The 15,634-nt window shown below is 42.2% G+C and overlaps 1 protein-coding gene across 1 annotated transcript in view; it reads left to right on the forward strand.

The window, feature by feature from the left end:
* Positions 1–1,943: 1,943 nt before the first annotated feature.
* The window catches only part of PCCA (propionyl CoA carboxylase, alpha polypeptide), a 605,786-nt gene continuing 592,095 nt past the window's right edge, over positions 1,944–15,634 (forward strand). Inside the window, exons 1-2 of the mRNA XM_006846664.1 lie at positions 1,944–2,048; positions 12,898–12,975. Of these exons, the coding sequence (XP_006846727.1) occupies positions 1,944–2,048; positions 12,898–12,975 (183 nt within the window). The remainder of the gene's footprint in view (positions 2,049–12,897; positions 12,976–15,634) is intronic.

Here is a 15,634-nt window from a genome sequence, read left to right on the forward strand (position 1 = left end):
AAAAGGCCACATAAAGGAAGTCATTTCACCACAATTTTCTAGGTTTCTATACATAGAAATAGTAAAAAAAAAAAGCAATTATTTGGTCTTTATGGACTTGGGTCATCATTTGTACCTGATTCCTTGGCCCTGCCAAGACTTTGACGAGAGATCTAGAGGACCCTTAGGAGAGAATCAGCATTCTTTCGACTCTTTTGGACTGAAAGGCATGTTTGAACAGCAAGGTCGGTCGTTCAAATTCACCAGTTGCTTCTTGGAAATCCCACATAGGGTCTCTATGAGTCAGAACTAACTCAAGGGCACTTAGCAGCAACCATCACCAGATGGAATACATAGAAGTCAAATTGACTACATCTGCGGTAAGAGACAATGGAAAAGCGCCTTACCAGTGAAAACAAGGCCAGGGACATACTGTGGAACAAATCATCAATTACTCATAAACAAATTCAAACTGAAGCTGAAGAAAATTAAAACAAGTCCACGAGAGCCAAAATATGACCTTGCATATATCCCACCTGAATTTAGAGATTATCTGAAGAACAGATTGGATACGTTAAACACTAAAGACCAAGACCAGAAGAGCTGTGGGATGACATCAAGAATATCATACACGAAGAAAGCAAAAAGTCATTAAGAAGACAAGAAAGAAGGAAAAGATCAAAATGGATGTCAGAAGAGACTGAAACTTGCTCTCCAGCATAGAGACGCTAAGGCCAATGGAAGAAATGAGGAGGTCCAAGAGCTGAACAGGAAATTTCAAAGATCAGCTCGAGAAGATAAAGCCAAATATTACAACCAAATGTGCAAAATCTGTGTTGGAAGAAGTCTAGTTAGAGTGCTTATTGGAGGCCAAGATGGCCAAACTTCATCTCTCATACTTTGGACATATTGTCAGGAGGGCTAGTCACTGGAGAAGGATACCATGTTTGGTAAGGTGGAGGGTCAGAGAAAAAGAGGAAGACCCCCAACGAGCTGGATTGGCCAAGTGGCAGCACTGATGGACTCAAGCGTGGCAACAGTAGTGAGGTTGGACCAGGATCGTGCAGTGTTTCCTTCGGTTGTGTTAAGGTCGCTATGGGTGGGTAAGGACTTGATGGCACCTAACAACAACAATGCTATAACATTCTCTGGGTCATTCATTTCTACCTTTATAACTTTCTCAAGGTGACTCTGGGAGGAGAGAAATAGTTAAGAGCGGAGCACCTGATACTGAAGCATTTTTAGATGAGGTAATCTGATGTGTGAAATATACTTTAAAATGCCCTACAGAAAAAAACAAAGGGGGAACAGGTTGACGTAAAGTTGATTTGTTGAAGCTATGTGGTAGGCTCGTGGGTGTTTATAATACTACGGTCTCTCTTTGGTGTAGATTTATACTTTTCAATAGTAAAGCAAAACCAAACTGGAATCTCTGAAGATAGGTTCAAATGCTAGCTTCACCATTTATTAGGAGAGTGACAAATATCTGGAACTTAAGATACACTCAAGATTCCTGGGTGGCTATGGGGGTGAAGGAATAGTTAGGGGCCTGAAGTCACTCAAATACATTAATGTGCAAGGCTGCAAATTGGCTTCAAGTAGACGCTGGTAGAGTAAGCGGTTTACCCCAAGAAGGGCCCGATAAACTCTTGCCAGAATGCAGGCGTTTTTTCCTAGCATTTCTCAACCCGGAGGCCGAATCCGGCGGGTATTCTCATAGTCCTGTCTGCATCTGGCGAGCGAAGCCCTTGGCCTCGTTCAGGGTCGCAACCCACGGCAGCGAGGCTCCCGTCTCTGGGTTAGAGCGGTTCGGCTAGTTCTGCCTCCCAACCCTGTCTCGGAGCGGCTGGGGGGCGGAACCGAAGAACCCGGACTCGTGATTGGTCGAGGCCCGGCCGCTCCCCTTCTCCGCCCCCTTCGGCGGGGTGAGAGGTCGAGTAGAGAGCTGGTAGGCAGGGGCGACAATGGCGGGGCTATGGCTTGGAGCTGTCTCCTTGGTTGCGACAGGACGGCGTTGCCGGCGGCCGCAGCAAATACTAACGCGGAGCGTAGCGCTGTGGACCCTCAAGGTGAGGAATGACGAGCACTTCGGCAGGCCTGGGCTTCACTTGATTTCAGCCGTGCACAGCTTCTCGGCGATCAGCGTCTCGGGCGTATGCTAACTCGCTCTCCGCTCCAGCTCCGGCTCCGTGGTAGCGCCCTGCGAGCCTTGGGCCGGGCCGGCGGCGGGGCTCACGTGCTCTCGGGCGGCTCGGGTTCCGCGTGGCGCTGCGCCCGCCCTCATCCTTTCTGCGCCGAGTTGGCGTTCGGCCGGCAGAGGGGCCTACGGAAGCGGAGCAGGCAGCTGTTTTTACCTCCTCCGGAGCGGTGGAATCAGCTTGACTGTTTTGGGAGTCGCTCATAGCAATCTGACAGCAGTGTAATTGAGTATAACTCGTGTTCCAATTTTTGTGCTTTGGGGTATTGACCTTGTCTTAAGCGTTCCAGGGTGTTTGTAAATGTCCTTATTTTTGGCTTCTTTGAAGGGTCTGTGAGTTGTTGGCTGGAGTAGAGTTGGAGTAGTGAGTTTCCCTGAATTAAAAAACTTATTAATAAATCCTACATTTGCGGCCAAAGCCTGTTTTAATTGTATTGAAACGTATTTAATTGTAATATACAGTGTTGTTAATGGGGTCCAGTCGTTCCAATTCAAAGCGACCCCTAATAGGATTTCCGAGGAGTGGCTGGTGAATTTGAACCATCAACCTTGCAGTTCAAAGCGACCTTGAGGTCGAGTGCTTATCCTTTGGTCCTACAGCAGGACTCCCAATATACACAGTGTACTGTGTATGAAATACACCTTACGAATTTTCTTTTCTATGGAATGTTTCCGAGGTTGTAAATCTTTACGGGAGCAGAAAGCCTCAGCTTTCTCCCGCGGAACAGCTGGTAGTTTTTAAACTGCTGACCCTGAGGTTAGCAGCCCTATTCATAACCACTGTGCTACCAGAGATCCTTAAGTATTTTTAGCCTGATGTTTGTACAGATTTCATAGTAACTGCCTTAACTTGAGTGTTAGAGTGTTTGTAAAACATTTTGTCTTCAACTTGTGGTTATGTGCCGTGACGTTGGTACCGACTCATAGTGACCCTGTACAGGGTTTCCGAGGCTGTAAATTTTAACGAAGCAGAATGACTCATCTTTCTCCCGCGGAACAGCTGGTAGTTTTGAACTGCTGACCTTGCAGTTCGCAGCCCGATTCGTAACCAGTGTGCTACCAGAGTCTCTTGAAATTCCTGGGGATACTGGTGCAAATAATTAACAGTGCTAACCCAAAAGTTGGGAGTCCTGTTGTGGCATTGTGGAATAATGCACTGGACTGCAAGGTGGGTGGTTCAAACTCACCAGCCACTACTCCTAAACCCTGTACAAGGCTTCTACAACGCGGAACCTACTTTCGGGCGCTTAGCATTGTTTGACAGCATGGATGCTTGAGTGCATGACCATACTGAGTGAAGGAAAGTTAGTGTGTTTGTGCCAGGTGAGAAGGATCTCTGCTGGTTACAGTAGCTTTAGGGAGACTTCAACTGCTGCTTGGCTTCTCTTAAGTGTTTCCCTTAGGAATGTGAAATTTACTCCACTCATTCCAAGAATTTCACCCTTCTTGTGTTGCTGTGTGCTAATGGGTCAGACTGCAAAGTCATTTGAACTGCAAGGTTAGTGGTTCAAACACACCAGCTGCTCCTTGGAAACCCTATACAAGTTTGCTATGGGTTAGAATCGACTTGATGGCACGTAACAAGAACAACTCTCTTCTGAAAAGGAGGGTTAGTGTTTAGGAATCAGGCAGTTCGAAACTACCAGGTCAGCAGTTCGAAACTACCAGCTGTTCTGCAGAAGAAAGATGAGACTTTCTGCTGCAATAAAGATTTACCGCCTTGGAAAACCTATGCAGGGTCGCTATAAGTTGGAACCAACTCCATGGCATACCACCACCACCAACTACTCGCCTCTGAAAGGAGCCCTGGTAACATAGTGGGTTTCTAATTGGGCTGCTAACTTTAAGGTCAGCAGTTTGAATCTACCAGTCGCTGCGTGGGAGAAATATGAGGCTTTCTGCTCTCGTAAAGATTTACAGCCTTGGATAACCGGTTCACTATGAGTTGGAACCATCTCAGCCCCCATCCCCCAGCACCACTTATCTTCCCTCCAACGAGTGTTGGTGAGTGCAGTATGATAAGCACTAGAGTGATGACTGCAAGGTTGGCAGTTCAAACTCAGAAACTGTTTCTTAGAACCCTGTACAGGGTTGCTATGAACTGGAACTGATTCCACAGCACTTAACAACAATTCTCCTTCAGGAGACTTGGTGGCACTGTGGTATAGACGTTGGACTGCTAATCCCAAAGTCAGTGGTTCAAAACTGCCAACTGCCAACTGCCAATTTCTGTGTGGGAGAAAGGTGAGGCTGTCTGGCCCCTTGCAGATTAAGAGTCTTGGAAACTGTATAAATCTAGTCATTATTGCAGCGGGATAGTAGGACCCTCCTACCACCCCTGCAACATTTTAGATGGCAGGAAAGCATACAGCTGTGTAGATTCTACAGTATCCTAACAACTCTTAGCCAATTAACAGGTTCATCAGCTTTTTTTGTTGAGACATTTGATTTAAACATCTCGCTTTTTTTTCTGACTGCAATTTATTGCTCTGGACTGTAAGGTCGGTGGTTCAAGGTCGCTTAGTCCTCCTTGGAAACCTTGTACAAGGTGGCTATGAGTCTGAACTGACTCTGTGGCACTTAACGTTTCTCTAGCTTGTTGATTTGATAATTGCTACAATTGGTTGAATTGTTAATTGCTTCAGGTGTTTTTATTATCTCTTATCCCTTTAACAACTGTTGTTAAGTGCTGTTGAGTTGATTCTGATTTACAGTGATCCCTATAGGGTTTCCGTGGCACAACTGGTTGGTTTGAACTGCAGACCTTTTAACAACTAGGTAAGAAACAGTCTTAGTTCTGTAAAGTTAGTAACAAAGCTCAGAGTGGTTAAGTAACTTGCTGAAGGACGCAGTTGGCTGAGGTAGAATTTTTGATCATTGGTTAATCTGATTCCAAAGTCTCACTTTTCCAATTGCAAATGATCTTTTGTATCAGTGACGGTCTCATTGTATGTGTGTTTTCTCATTTGAACCATTCGTTGTTGTGTGCAGTGGAGTCGATTCGGAGTTTTAGTGTCCATGCCGGACGAGGACAGGCTTATAAAACGGCCTCATCGGGTTTGTGTGGTTAGAATCTTTAGGGGAGCAGATCTCTAGATCTGTTTGGTGTGGTTAACATCTCAAGGGAAGCCGATCACTAAATCTGTTTTCCTTGGTGCTGCTAGGTGGGTTCAGTCTACCAACTTTTTCCCCAAAAGTCCAGTGCTTAATGATTTGTCACAGTAGGATTCTTTGCTTACCTTTTTTTTTTTTTAAAGTTTTTTATTGTCAATTGAAGGAACTCTGGTAGTATAGTGGTTACGAATCGGTCTGTGAACCGCAAGGTCAGCAGTTCGAAACTACCAGCTGCTCCGCGGGAGAAAGATGAGGCTTTCTCTTCCTGTAAAGATTTACAGCCTCGGAAACCCTATACAGTGTTGCTATGAGTTGGAACCAACTCTGCAGCACATAACAACAGCAACAACATTGTGGATTGAGTGAAAGTTTATAGGGCAGATCCTCAGTTTTAATGTAACAAATCATATACCTTGTTTCATTACATTGATTATAATCCCCTCCATGTACCATCAGTTAACAGTATTTGTCTCTATCCACTTTAGCTTTTTAAAACCAACTCTTCTTAGGCATATATAATAATTTACATCTCCAAAGGCCACATTCTGCAAGTCTGCTCCTGGCCACCAGCTCTTAGTTTCTTTCTTTCCATGAATCTGGAGTCCTCAGCCGCTCCCCCGCTCCATGCCCAGTCTCTGCCTCCATCTCTGGCATCCCTGCTTCTCTGGATAAGGTCCTGCATTATGCTTGTGTGCTTCTCCTTTGGTGGTAAGCTCCCAGCGTTAATATGCCTTTCTCTCCATGACCTAGCCCAGTGCCTGTAGGCTCTTCACAACCCTCACCATGGCCTGGTACTCCACATCCAGTTCTGCCGCCAGCTCCGCACTGTCTAGTCCTCAGTGGGCTGCCTCCAGTCGCCTTAGCAGCAGCTCCACCACAGGACTGTCCGTCATGTTGCTCACAGCCTGCTGGGCCTCTCCATTATCTTTTCATTCCATTTTCCATGAACTTTTTGAAGTCCCCCTCATACTCCATTGTGTGACTGTATCACAGCTGGTTTATCCTTTCAATTATTGAAGGACATCTTGTTTACTTCCAGTGTTTGGCAATTATGACTAAAGCTGCTGTAAACATTTGTGTATAGGCTTTTATGGGGACATGCATTTTCATTTGATTTGGGTAAATACAAGTACCTAGGAGTTTGATTGTATGATAAGCTTGTGTTTAACTTTGTAGAAACTGGCAGATTAAACTGCTGATCTGCCCTGTAAACTTTCACTTAATTCACAATAAAAACTTTGAAAGAATAGAAACTGCCAGATTGTCTTTGAGAATTGCTGTACCAGTTGTGCATTTCTGCCTGCACAAAGTGAGAGTTCCTGTTGTTGCCCTTTCTTATCTGCATTTGGTGGTGTTGGTATTTTGAATTTTGGCCATTTGTAGGTATCTAGGTGTTCTGGTGTTGCACTGTGGGCTAATGTGCCAGACTGCAAAGTCGTTTGAACTGTAAAGGTCGATGGTTCAAGCTCACCAGCTGCTCCTTAGAAACCCTACTATACAGGGTTGCTATGGGTCAAAATTGACTGCACAGCAGTTAACAACAACAACAGGGTGTAGCACTGCAGATTAATGGGCTGGACTATAAAATGTGTTTGAACCGAAAGGTTGGCAGTTCAAGCTCACCAGCTGCTACTCAGAAACACTATAGAGGGTTGTTACCGATTCCATGGCACTTGACAGCAACAACAATGATATTGTTATTTTGACTTGTCCTGGTGTGGCAATGTCGGATAAGTACTAATCACAAGGTCATTTGAACTGCTAGGTCTGTGGTTCGAAGTAATCAGCCACTCCTTGGAAAGTCTGTAAGTTGCTATGAGTTGGAAATGACTTAACAATAATGATGTATACAGTGAACATGGTGGCTCTGTAGATAAGCAGTGGACTGCAGAGATTTACAGCCTCGGAAACCCTTCACAGGGTCGCTATGAGTTAGGACTGACTTCATGGTGTGGCGCTGTAGGTTAATGCGCCAGACTGCAAAGCCGTTTGAACGGCAAGGTTGGCGGTTCAGGCTCACCAGCTTCTCCTCAGAAACCGTACACAGGGTCGCTATGGGTTCGAGTCGACTCTAAGGCACTTAACAACAACAACAACAAGGCACATAAATGAACATGGGGGTGGCGTGTGTGTTTGTTTCTGTGGGCTGTTAGTCTAAAGGTTGGCTGATTGAAGTGTAATAAAGACCTGATGAACTGCTCTTGTAAAAATTGTAGCCAAGAACAATTGTAGCCAAGGGAAGGTCTACTCTTTAGCACACTAATTTAATCTGCAATAACCATTTTTCCAAATAAAATGTCATTTGCAGATGATGGGACATTGTTATTGTTGTTAGATGCCATCAAGTCTGCACCGGCTTAGAGTGACCCTATGCATAACAGTATGAAACATGAGCCCATCCCATGCCAACCTCACAATCGTTGCTAAGCCTGTATGAAACATGAGCCCATTCCATGCCAACCTCACAATCGTTGCTAAGCCTGAGGCCATTCTGCCGCCACTGTAATCCACTGCAATCTAATCCACCTCATTGGAGGTTTTCCTCTTTTTCTCTCACTCTTCACTTTACTAAACATGATGTCCTCCAGTGACTGGTCCCTCCTGTGTGGTCATCCTGGCTTCCAAGGAGCATTCTGGCTGTACTTCTTCCAACAGAGATTGGTTGGTTCTTTTGGCAGCTCATGGCACTTTCAATATTCTCCAACACCGTAACTCAGATACATCAATTCTTCTACAGTCTTATCTTAGTCACTGTCCAACTTGGACATGGCTTACATCAGGTGCACTTTAGTCCTCAAAATGATATCTTTGCTCTTCAACACTAGAGAGGTCTTGTGCAGCAGATTTGCCTAATGCAATATGTTATTTGATTTCTTGACTGCTACTTCCATGAGCATTGATTGTTGACTTGAGCATAATAAAGTCTTTGACAACTTCAATCTTTTTTTCCATTGATAAGATTGTGGCTTATTGGTCCAGTGGTGAGAATTTTTGTTTTCTCTACATTGAGATGCAACCCATACTGAAGACTGTGGTCTTGATCTTCATTAGTACTATAGGACATAAACGTATCTTCTTCTTTAAGATTTTGTACTTATTATCGGGCTGCTCATCTCACGGCCAGCAGTTCGAAATTACCAGCTGTTCTGCAGGAGAAAGATGAGAGTTTTTGTTCCTGTAAAGATTTACTGCCTCGGAAACCCTTTGCAGGGTCGCTATGAGTTGGAACCGACTCCACGGCACATAAGAATAACATATGAGAATAAGTCTTCAAGTATTATGACAAAATCATAGAAACGTTTATTAAACAAAAATATCAAATAAGGCCCTGATTTTTCTTGGATATATCCTCTATCTAGGTCTGTATACTTCCCCAAGTAGAGTTTTCATGTCTCTATAACATTTTCCTGAAGAAATCTGGGCTCTTCAATGTACACCAGTCAAAATGGCAGTTGTAGGGTCCTTAAGACACTCAGTGTGTTCCTTTGATTGAAGTCTTTGAGTTTTGGGAGCAGAGGAAGTCTGAAGGGGCAGAATCACGACTGTAGAGTCATGGGGTTTGCTGTTGTTGCTGTCAAGTTGGCGCTGACTCATAGCGACCCTATATAGGGTTTCTGAGGAGCAACTGGTGGATCTGAACTGCTGATCTTGTGATTTGAAGTGTAGTGCTGCTCCTAAGTACTTGTGTTTGGAATTTAATAATGGAAAGTCCATTGGAAAGTTGTAAGTAGGACAGTTCTCATAGGACAGTCCTGCTATCCTTGAAGAATGAGAAAGTGCTTTGTGGTGATGGAGAAAATTTCCTGGTACAACTCCTGTGTCCCTTGAGAATGTATATCATGATTATTTCTTTGGAATCCCAGCAAAAGTTGCCATAACCTTAGGAACTGGCCTGTTTGAATTTAACTAGCTCAACAGTTCTGCTTGGAAGCTACTCTTGATCATACTGATCTATCCAAGACTTGTCTCCATTTATGATCCATTCCATTAGATTATCTTATTAGCTTCCAGGTTGCTTATAAGACTGATGGAAAGATCAGCTCTTTGAGCTGCTTGATCTTCATACACACTTTATTTTTCGTATTACTACCCCCCCCCCCGTTTCTTTTTAAGGTACTGTGTTGTTGTTGTGAAGTGCTGTTTAGTTGGTTCCGACCCATAGTGACCCTGTATACAGTTTCCAAGGAGCGGCTGGTGAGCTTAAACCACTGACCTTGCCATTCAAACTGACTTTGCATTCCAGCGCATTAACCCAGAGTGCCACACCACTACTCTGAGACTCGCCATTATTAAATTCCAAATACAAGTATCTAGGATAAGCACTGGACTGCTGACTGTAAGGTTGGAGGTTCATACCCTCCAGCTGCTCCTTGTAAACCCACCCTATATAGGGGCTCTATGAGTTGGAACCAAGTCAATGGCACTTAACAACAACAATAATACTATGACAAATGTATAGTGAGATAACTTGTCTGTAGCCATCCACCTATTACAGAGACATGTTTAAAATATTTTGTTTGGAATAAACCCATGCATATATGAACTGGAACCATAGTAACAGTACTTTTTGAGATACCCTCATATGCCAGGTACTATTCAGAGCAGTAGGATAAGCGCTAGACTCTGGTAGCATAGTGGTTACGAATCAGGCTGCTAATCTCATGGTTAGCAGTTCAAAACTACCAGCTGTTCCACGGGAGAAAGATGAGGCCTTCTGCTTATGTAAAGATTTACAGCCTCAGAAACCCTGTACAGGGTGACTATGAATTGGAAACAATTTAACGGCATTAACAACAGTAGCGACATTTAGAGCTGGGAATGTCATGGTGATTATCTGTGCCTTCATTGAGTTTATACAGTATTTGAGTAGAGGACACTGCATTTACAGTATTTACATAAACGGATAAATTCCCATAGTGGTAAGTGTTAAAATGGAGAAAGTAAGATAAGTGGCATAGGGTGATGGTGGTATTAGGGGTGGGGACAGTTACCCTTGTTGTTGCCGTCGAGTCGGCTCCAACTCATAGCAACCCTGTATAGGGTTTCTGAGGAGCAACTGGTGGGTTTGAACTGCTGACCTTGTGATTTGAAGTCTAGTGCTGCTCCTAAGTACTTGTGTTTATGGAAGGTTTTGAGTAAGACCAGATGTTCATTTAAAAAAGATCACTCTGACAACTGTGTGGAGAATCTTGATAGAGGGTGGAGGTGGGTAGGAAGAGTGGAAGCAGGGAGACCAGTCAGGAGCCTAATGTAGAAGTCCAAGCTAACTTGTCATGGTAACTTGTGTCATGTTGGTAGCACTGAGGTTGGTGAGAACTTGTTAGATTTCGGATATATAAGTATTTTGGAGCTATAGTCCATAATATTTTATTGGCCACATGGGAGATACAAAGAAAGAGAGGGATCGAGAATGACTCTTAAAAGTCAGACACAAAAGGCTGTATATTGTATGATTCTGTTATATATGAATTGCCAGAATAGGCAAAACTGTGCAGAGAGAAAGTAGATTAGTTACTGGTTGCCAGGAGCTAGAGAAAGGGTGAAATGGGAAGCAACTGGTAATGTTTTTTATTGGGTGAAGGAAATGTTCTTGAGTTAGGTAATTGATGATGGCTGTGCACAACTTTCTGCATGGACTAATTACTCCTGACAACATGCTGATAACAAGAAATGAAGTCTCCCCATCCAAACTTTAAAGGAGCTCTGGTAGCGTAGTGGTTACGAATTGGGCTGCGAGCCGCAAGGTCAACAGTTCGAAACTACCAGCTGCTCCGTGGGAGAATGATGAGGCATTCTGCTGTCATAAAGATTAACAGCCTCGGAAATCTTGTGTAGGGTCGCTATGAGTTGGAACCAACTCCACAGTACATAACAACAACAACATCCAAACTTTAAAGAGTTTTCTGGCTGCTATGAATATTTGTTTGCAGGTTTTTATGTGGAAATAGATTTTTATCTCATTTAGGTAAATACTTAGGTGCTGGATCATATGGTAAGCTTCAGCTTAGCTTTGTAAAAAAAATTATCAAATTGGCTTTCAGAGTTGTACCAGTTTGCATTTCTACCAGCAGAGAATGAGAGTTACTGTTGCTTCACATCCTTGCTGTTAGTCGGTATTGTCAGTAATTTGTTTTTTAGCCAGTTGTCATAGGTGTGTACATTGTTGTTGTCGTTAAGTGCCATCAAGTCGGTTCTGACTCATAGCGACCCTGTCTATATAGGGTTTCTGAGGAGCGACCGGTGAGGTTGAACTGCTCACCCTGCAGTTCAAACTGACCTTGCAGCCCACCACATGAACCCACAGTGCTGTGCTTATCTGCTAACTGAGACGGTGACAGTTCAAACCAACCCAGCAACAAGAAGGAAGCAAAATTCATTTCCATAACGAGTACAGATTTTATGGAGCTTAGTACTCTGTATCACATGGATCACACATGTGTGATGAGTTGGAATTCACTCTGTAGCATTATGTTTAGCGTGGGTTCAGTAGGTGTGTAGCGGCATCTCATTGTTTTGACTTACAATTTCCTAATGACATAATGATTTCGAGCATTTTCTTGGTATGATTACTGCCCATTTGTTTTGGTTGTCGTGCCATCGAGTTGGTTGAGAATCATAGTGACCCTGTTTAGGGTTTCTGAGGAGTGACTGGTGAGTTAGAACTGCTTCAAACCGACTTTAAAGTCCCATATATTTATCCACAGCATCCACCGAAACTCAGAAATTGTACTTGTTTGCTATCTTAGGTGTTTTCTTACTGTTGAGTATTAAAAGTTTTTGTATGTTTTTAATACGTCTCCTTTATCAGATAGGTATTTTGTACATGTTTTCTCCCAGTCTTTATGTTTTCGTTTTGACATTTTTATTACTGATTTTTCTTAAATTTTCTAAGTATAAAGATTTACTTTCTCTAAAAAAAATTTAATGAGTCAGAAGTGAGCTTGATTATCAATATATTAATATTACTTTTTCATTTTTATCAACGAACCAGTTTAGTACCAGTAAAGGCAAAATAAGAAGTTCTGTTGAAGACATTAGAAAATAACACTTGTAATCTTTGGTCACTTTAAAAATAGAAATTCCTTGAAGGTCAAGACTGTTTGTTTTGTGTTCTATAAAATTCTCTGTCTTGGTATAGCGCTGTGGACTAATGCTCTGAACTGCAAAGTCGGTTTGAACTGCAAGGTCAGCGGTTCAAGCTCACCAGCAGATCCTTGGAAGCCCTATACAGGGTTGCTATGGGTTGGAACCTACTCGACAGCACTTAACAACAAGAAAGTCCTCTGTGGTGTGACATTTCTGATCCTAGTATATCAGTCTGCATGGCCAGAAAGACCTCTTTTCAGATTTTACGTGGCACATTGGCTCTTATCATCCTGCTTCTTTAGAGATGACTTTGATGCTTTTGACTTCTCAGGTGTACACCAAGATGATGTGTTTGTAGTGATGATTTATCTTCCAGAACTGTGGCATATTCCTTAGAATTACACATAGTGATTGATAAAGATTTTAACTAGAAACAAACTAGACAAGGTATCCTAAAGAGACATTTTTAAAAGTCCATTACAGTTTTTGTAATGTGTTTTGTTTTTTGTTTTTTTTTGTAGCATGTCCCACACTCTTCAAGACTATGCTTGATGGTTTCCCGTAGTCTCTCTACAGTGGGATATGATCAAAATGAAAAAGTAAGTTTTTAAAATAAACTCTCAACTGCTAATTTATACTGTGTTCAGTGGACAGATTAAATTTTATTCCATGTAGTGCTCTGGCATTATAGGTTTTATGAATGTTCATTTTTACTATTATTTTATGGGCCAGAACATAAGTCTATTTAATTTTGTGTTTGTACCTATAAAAAATTCAGTCTGCTTCCAAAAAGTCACCGCTTTGAAAACCTGATGAAGTAGTTCTGTGGACACATTGACTTGGAATCAACTCATTCTCATTGGCAACTAACAACCACCTATATCAAAATCAAATGTTTACTTGTGTTTCCTTTGTTTTCAGTACAGTAACCACTAAAACATTCTTCCTGAAAGACTGTTCAGTTGAGATTTTGATAAAACTGTTGAATCTATTCAATGTTTGTTTCATTTATCTGCATATTTCATTTACTGTGTTTATTGTAGATTTGGAAGTCCTGGCATGGTGCTGTGGGTTAAAGCACTGGACTACAAGGTTGGTTTGAACCACAGGGTCGCTGGTTCAAATTCACCACTTGCTCCTTGGAAATCCTATACTGGGGTTTCTAAAAACGAGTGGCTGGTGGGTTTGAACTGCCAACTTTATGGTTAGCATTCCAGTGTTTATTCTACAGTGCCACACCACCTTAAAAAGAGACAGATGGGTGACATTATTTTTTTAAATTGTTCTGGAGATACACTGCACAATATACCAAGTTTTTGAAAGTCATTGTGTATTTGCAATTTTGTTGTTGTTGTTGTTAAGTGCCATTGAGTCAGTTGTTACTCACAGTCACCCTGTACAGGATTTCCTAGGAGTGGCTGGTGGGTTTGAAATGCTAACTTGTGTTTAGCAGTCCAGTGCTTATCCAATACCGTAATAACACATTTCAATTTAATTAAAGTTTTGTGTGAACTTTGCTGGACCAGACTTCTCAGAGGTTTGGACAGTTAAGACATACTAATCCCTATGTTTTTGTTGTTATGTGCTGTGGAGTTGGTTCTAACTTCCAGCGACCCTGTACAGGGTTTCCGAGGCTGTAAATCTTTATGGGAGCAGAAAGCCTCATCTTTCTCCCGCAGAACAGCTGGTAGTTTTGAACTGCTGACCCTGAGGTTTGCAGCCCAATTCATTACCACTACACTACTGAGACAGCACTTAACAACAACAACAACACTACTGAGAGCTAATACTGCATAACATGATCTGCTGTGGTCAGCCAGTCAAAGGAAAGGAAGTTTGATCAGGGATGTGGCCTGCTTCCAATTTATCGAGGGAACACACACACACACACAAACACGTATATATACACATATATGTGTGTGTGTATATACACACACACATATATTGTTGTTATGTGCTGTGGAGTTGGTTGCGACTCAGAGCGACCCTGTACAGGGTTTCCAAGGCCATAAATCTTTACGGGAGCAGAAAGCCTTCTCTTTCTCCCCTGGAACAGCTGGTAGTTTCGAACTGCTGACCTTGAGGTTCGCAGCCCGATTCGTAACCAGTACACTACCAGAGCTCCTTATACATACATACATATATATATATGTAAGTGTATATATATGTATATACATCCGTACACGCACACATACATATGTGTGTATATATATGTATGTGTGTGTGTGTATATATATATATATATGGCTTCCTGTTTCCTGTATAGTGTTTTCAAGGAGACGCTGATGAATGTGAACTGCCAAACTTGCATTTCAAACCGACCTTGTGGCCCAGTGCTTATCCTGCAGTGCCACTTCAGGATTCCATATGTATGTATGTTGTTGCTTTAGTGCTGTTGAGTCAGTTCTGACTCATAGCAACCTTGTATAGGGTTGCCAAGGAGCAGCTTGTGGATTTGAATTTTCAACCTCATGGTTTGCACTCCAGCACAGATCTTATAGCATCACACCAGAAGCCAGAAGTCCATATATGTATGTGTGTGTATATGTGTGTGTGTGTGTGTTTATATACACACACATATGTATGTGTGCATGTATACATACATACATACATACATACATATATATATATATATACACACACACATATACATATATATAGGACAACAAGGAGATTGGTTTGAACTACAAGGTCAGCGGTTAAAGTTACCAGCCACTCCTTGGAAATCCTGTACAGGGTCGCTATGAGTCAGGACTGAGTTGACGATACTTAACACAACAGCAACGTCTGTCTGTATGTCTGTCTTGTCTGTCTGTCTATCTACCTATCTAATAAATGCATGCACAGACTACCTGGATGTACTAGACTACATCTATCTGTGCACAAATATGTACTCATACATTCGTGTACATATACGTACCTTTCTGCATATGTATTAAATATACTTGTATTTTTTGATGGTTTTCGATGTTGTAATATTATATCCTTTACCTAGGACAGACTTTTTAGTGTGTTTCTTAGTAACATCGTTTACCTTGGTTACTCTGTGTGTACTTTACTCACATTTGATGCTGCCTTCTTCATTATCAAAAATAACAGTTAGCTTCTAGCTCTAGAGTGCTTCCCCTCTCTAGTGCCACCCTCCCAGATAACCATCAATGAGTTTTGGTCTCTGTATATATCTATTCTTCCTTTCTTATAAAAATGTGGTTATGCAGTATTTGTTGTTTTGTGATTGAATTCTTTTCTTTTTTTTTT

Source organism: Chrysochloris asiatica, unplaced genomic scaffold (genome assembly GCF_000296735.1).
Source record: "Chrysochloris asiatica unplaced genomic scaffold, ChrAsi1.0 scaffold00029, whole genome shotgun sequence".
NCBI classification, from domain to species: domain Eukaryota; kingdom Metazoa; phylum Chordata; class Mammalia; order Afrosoricida; family Chrysochloridae; genus Chrysochloris; species Chrysochloris asiatica.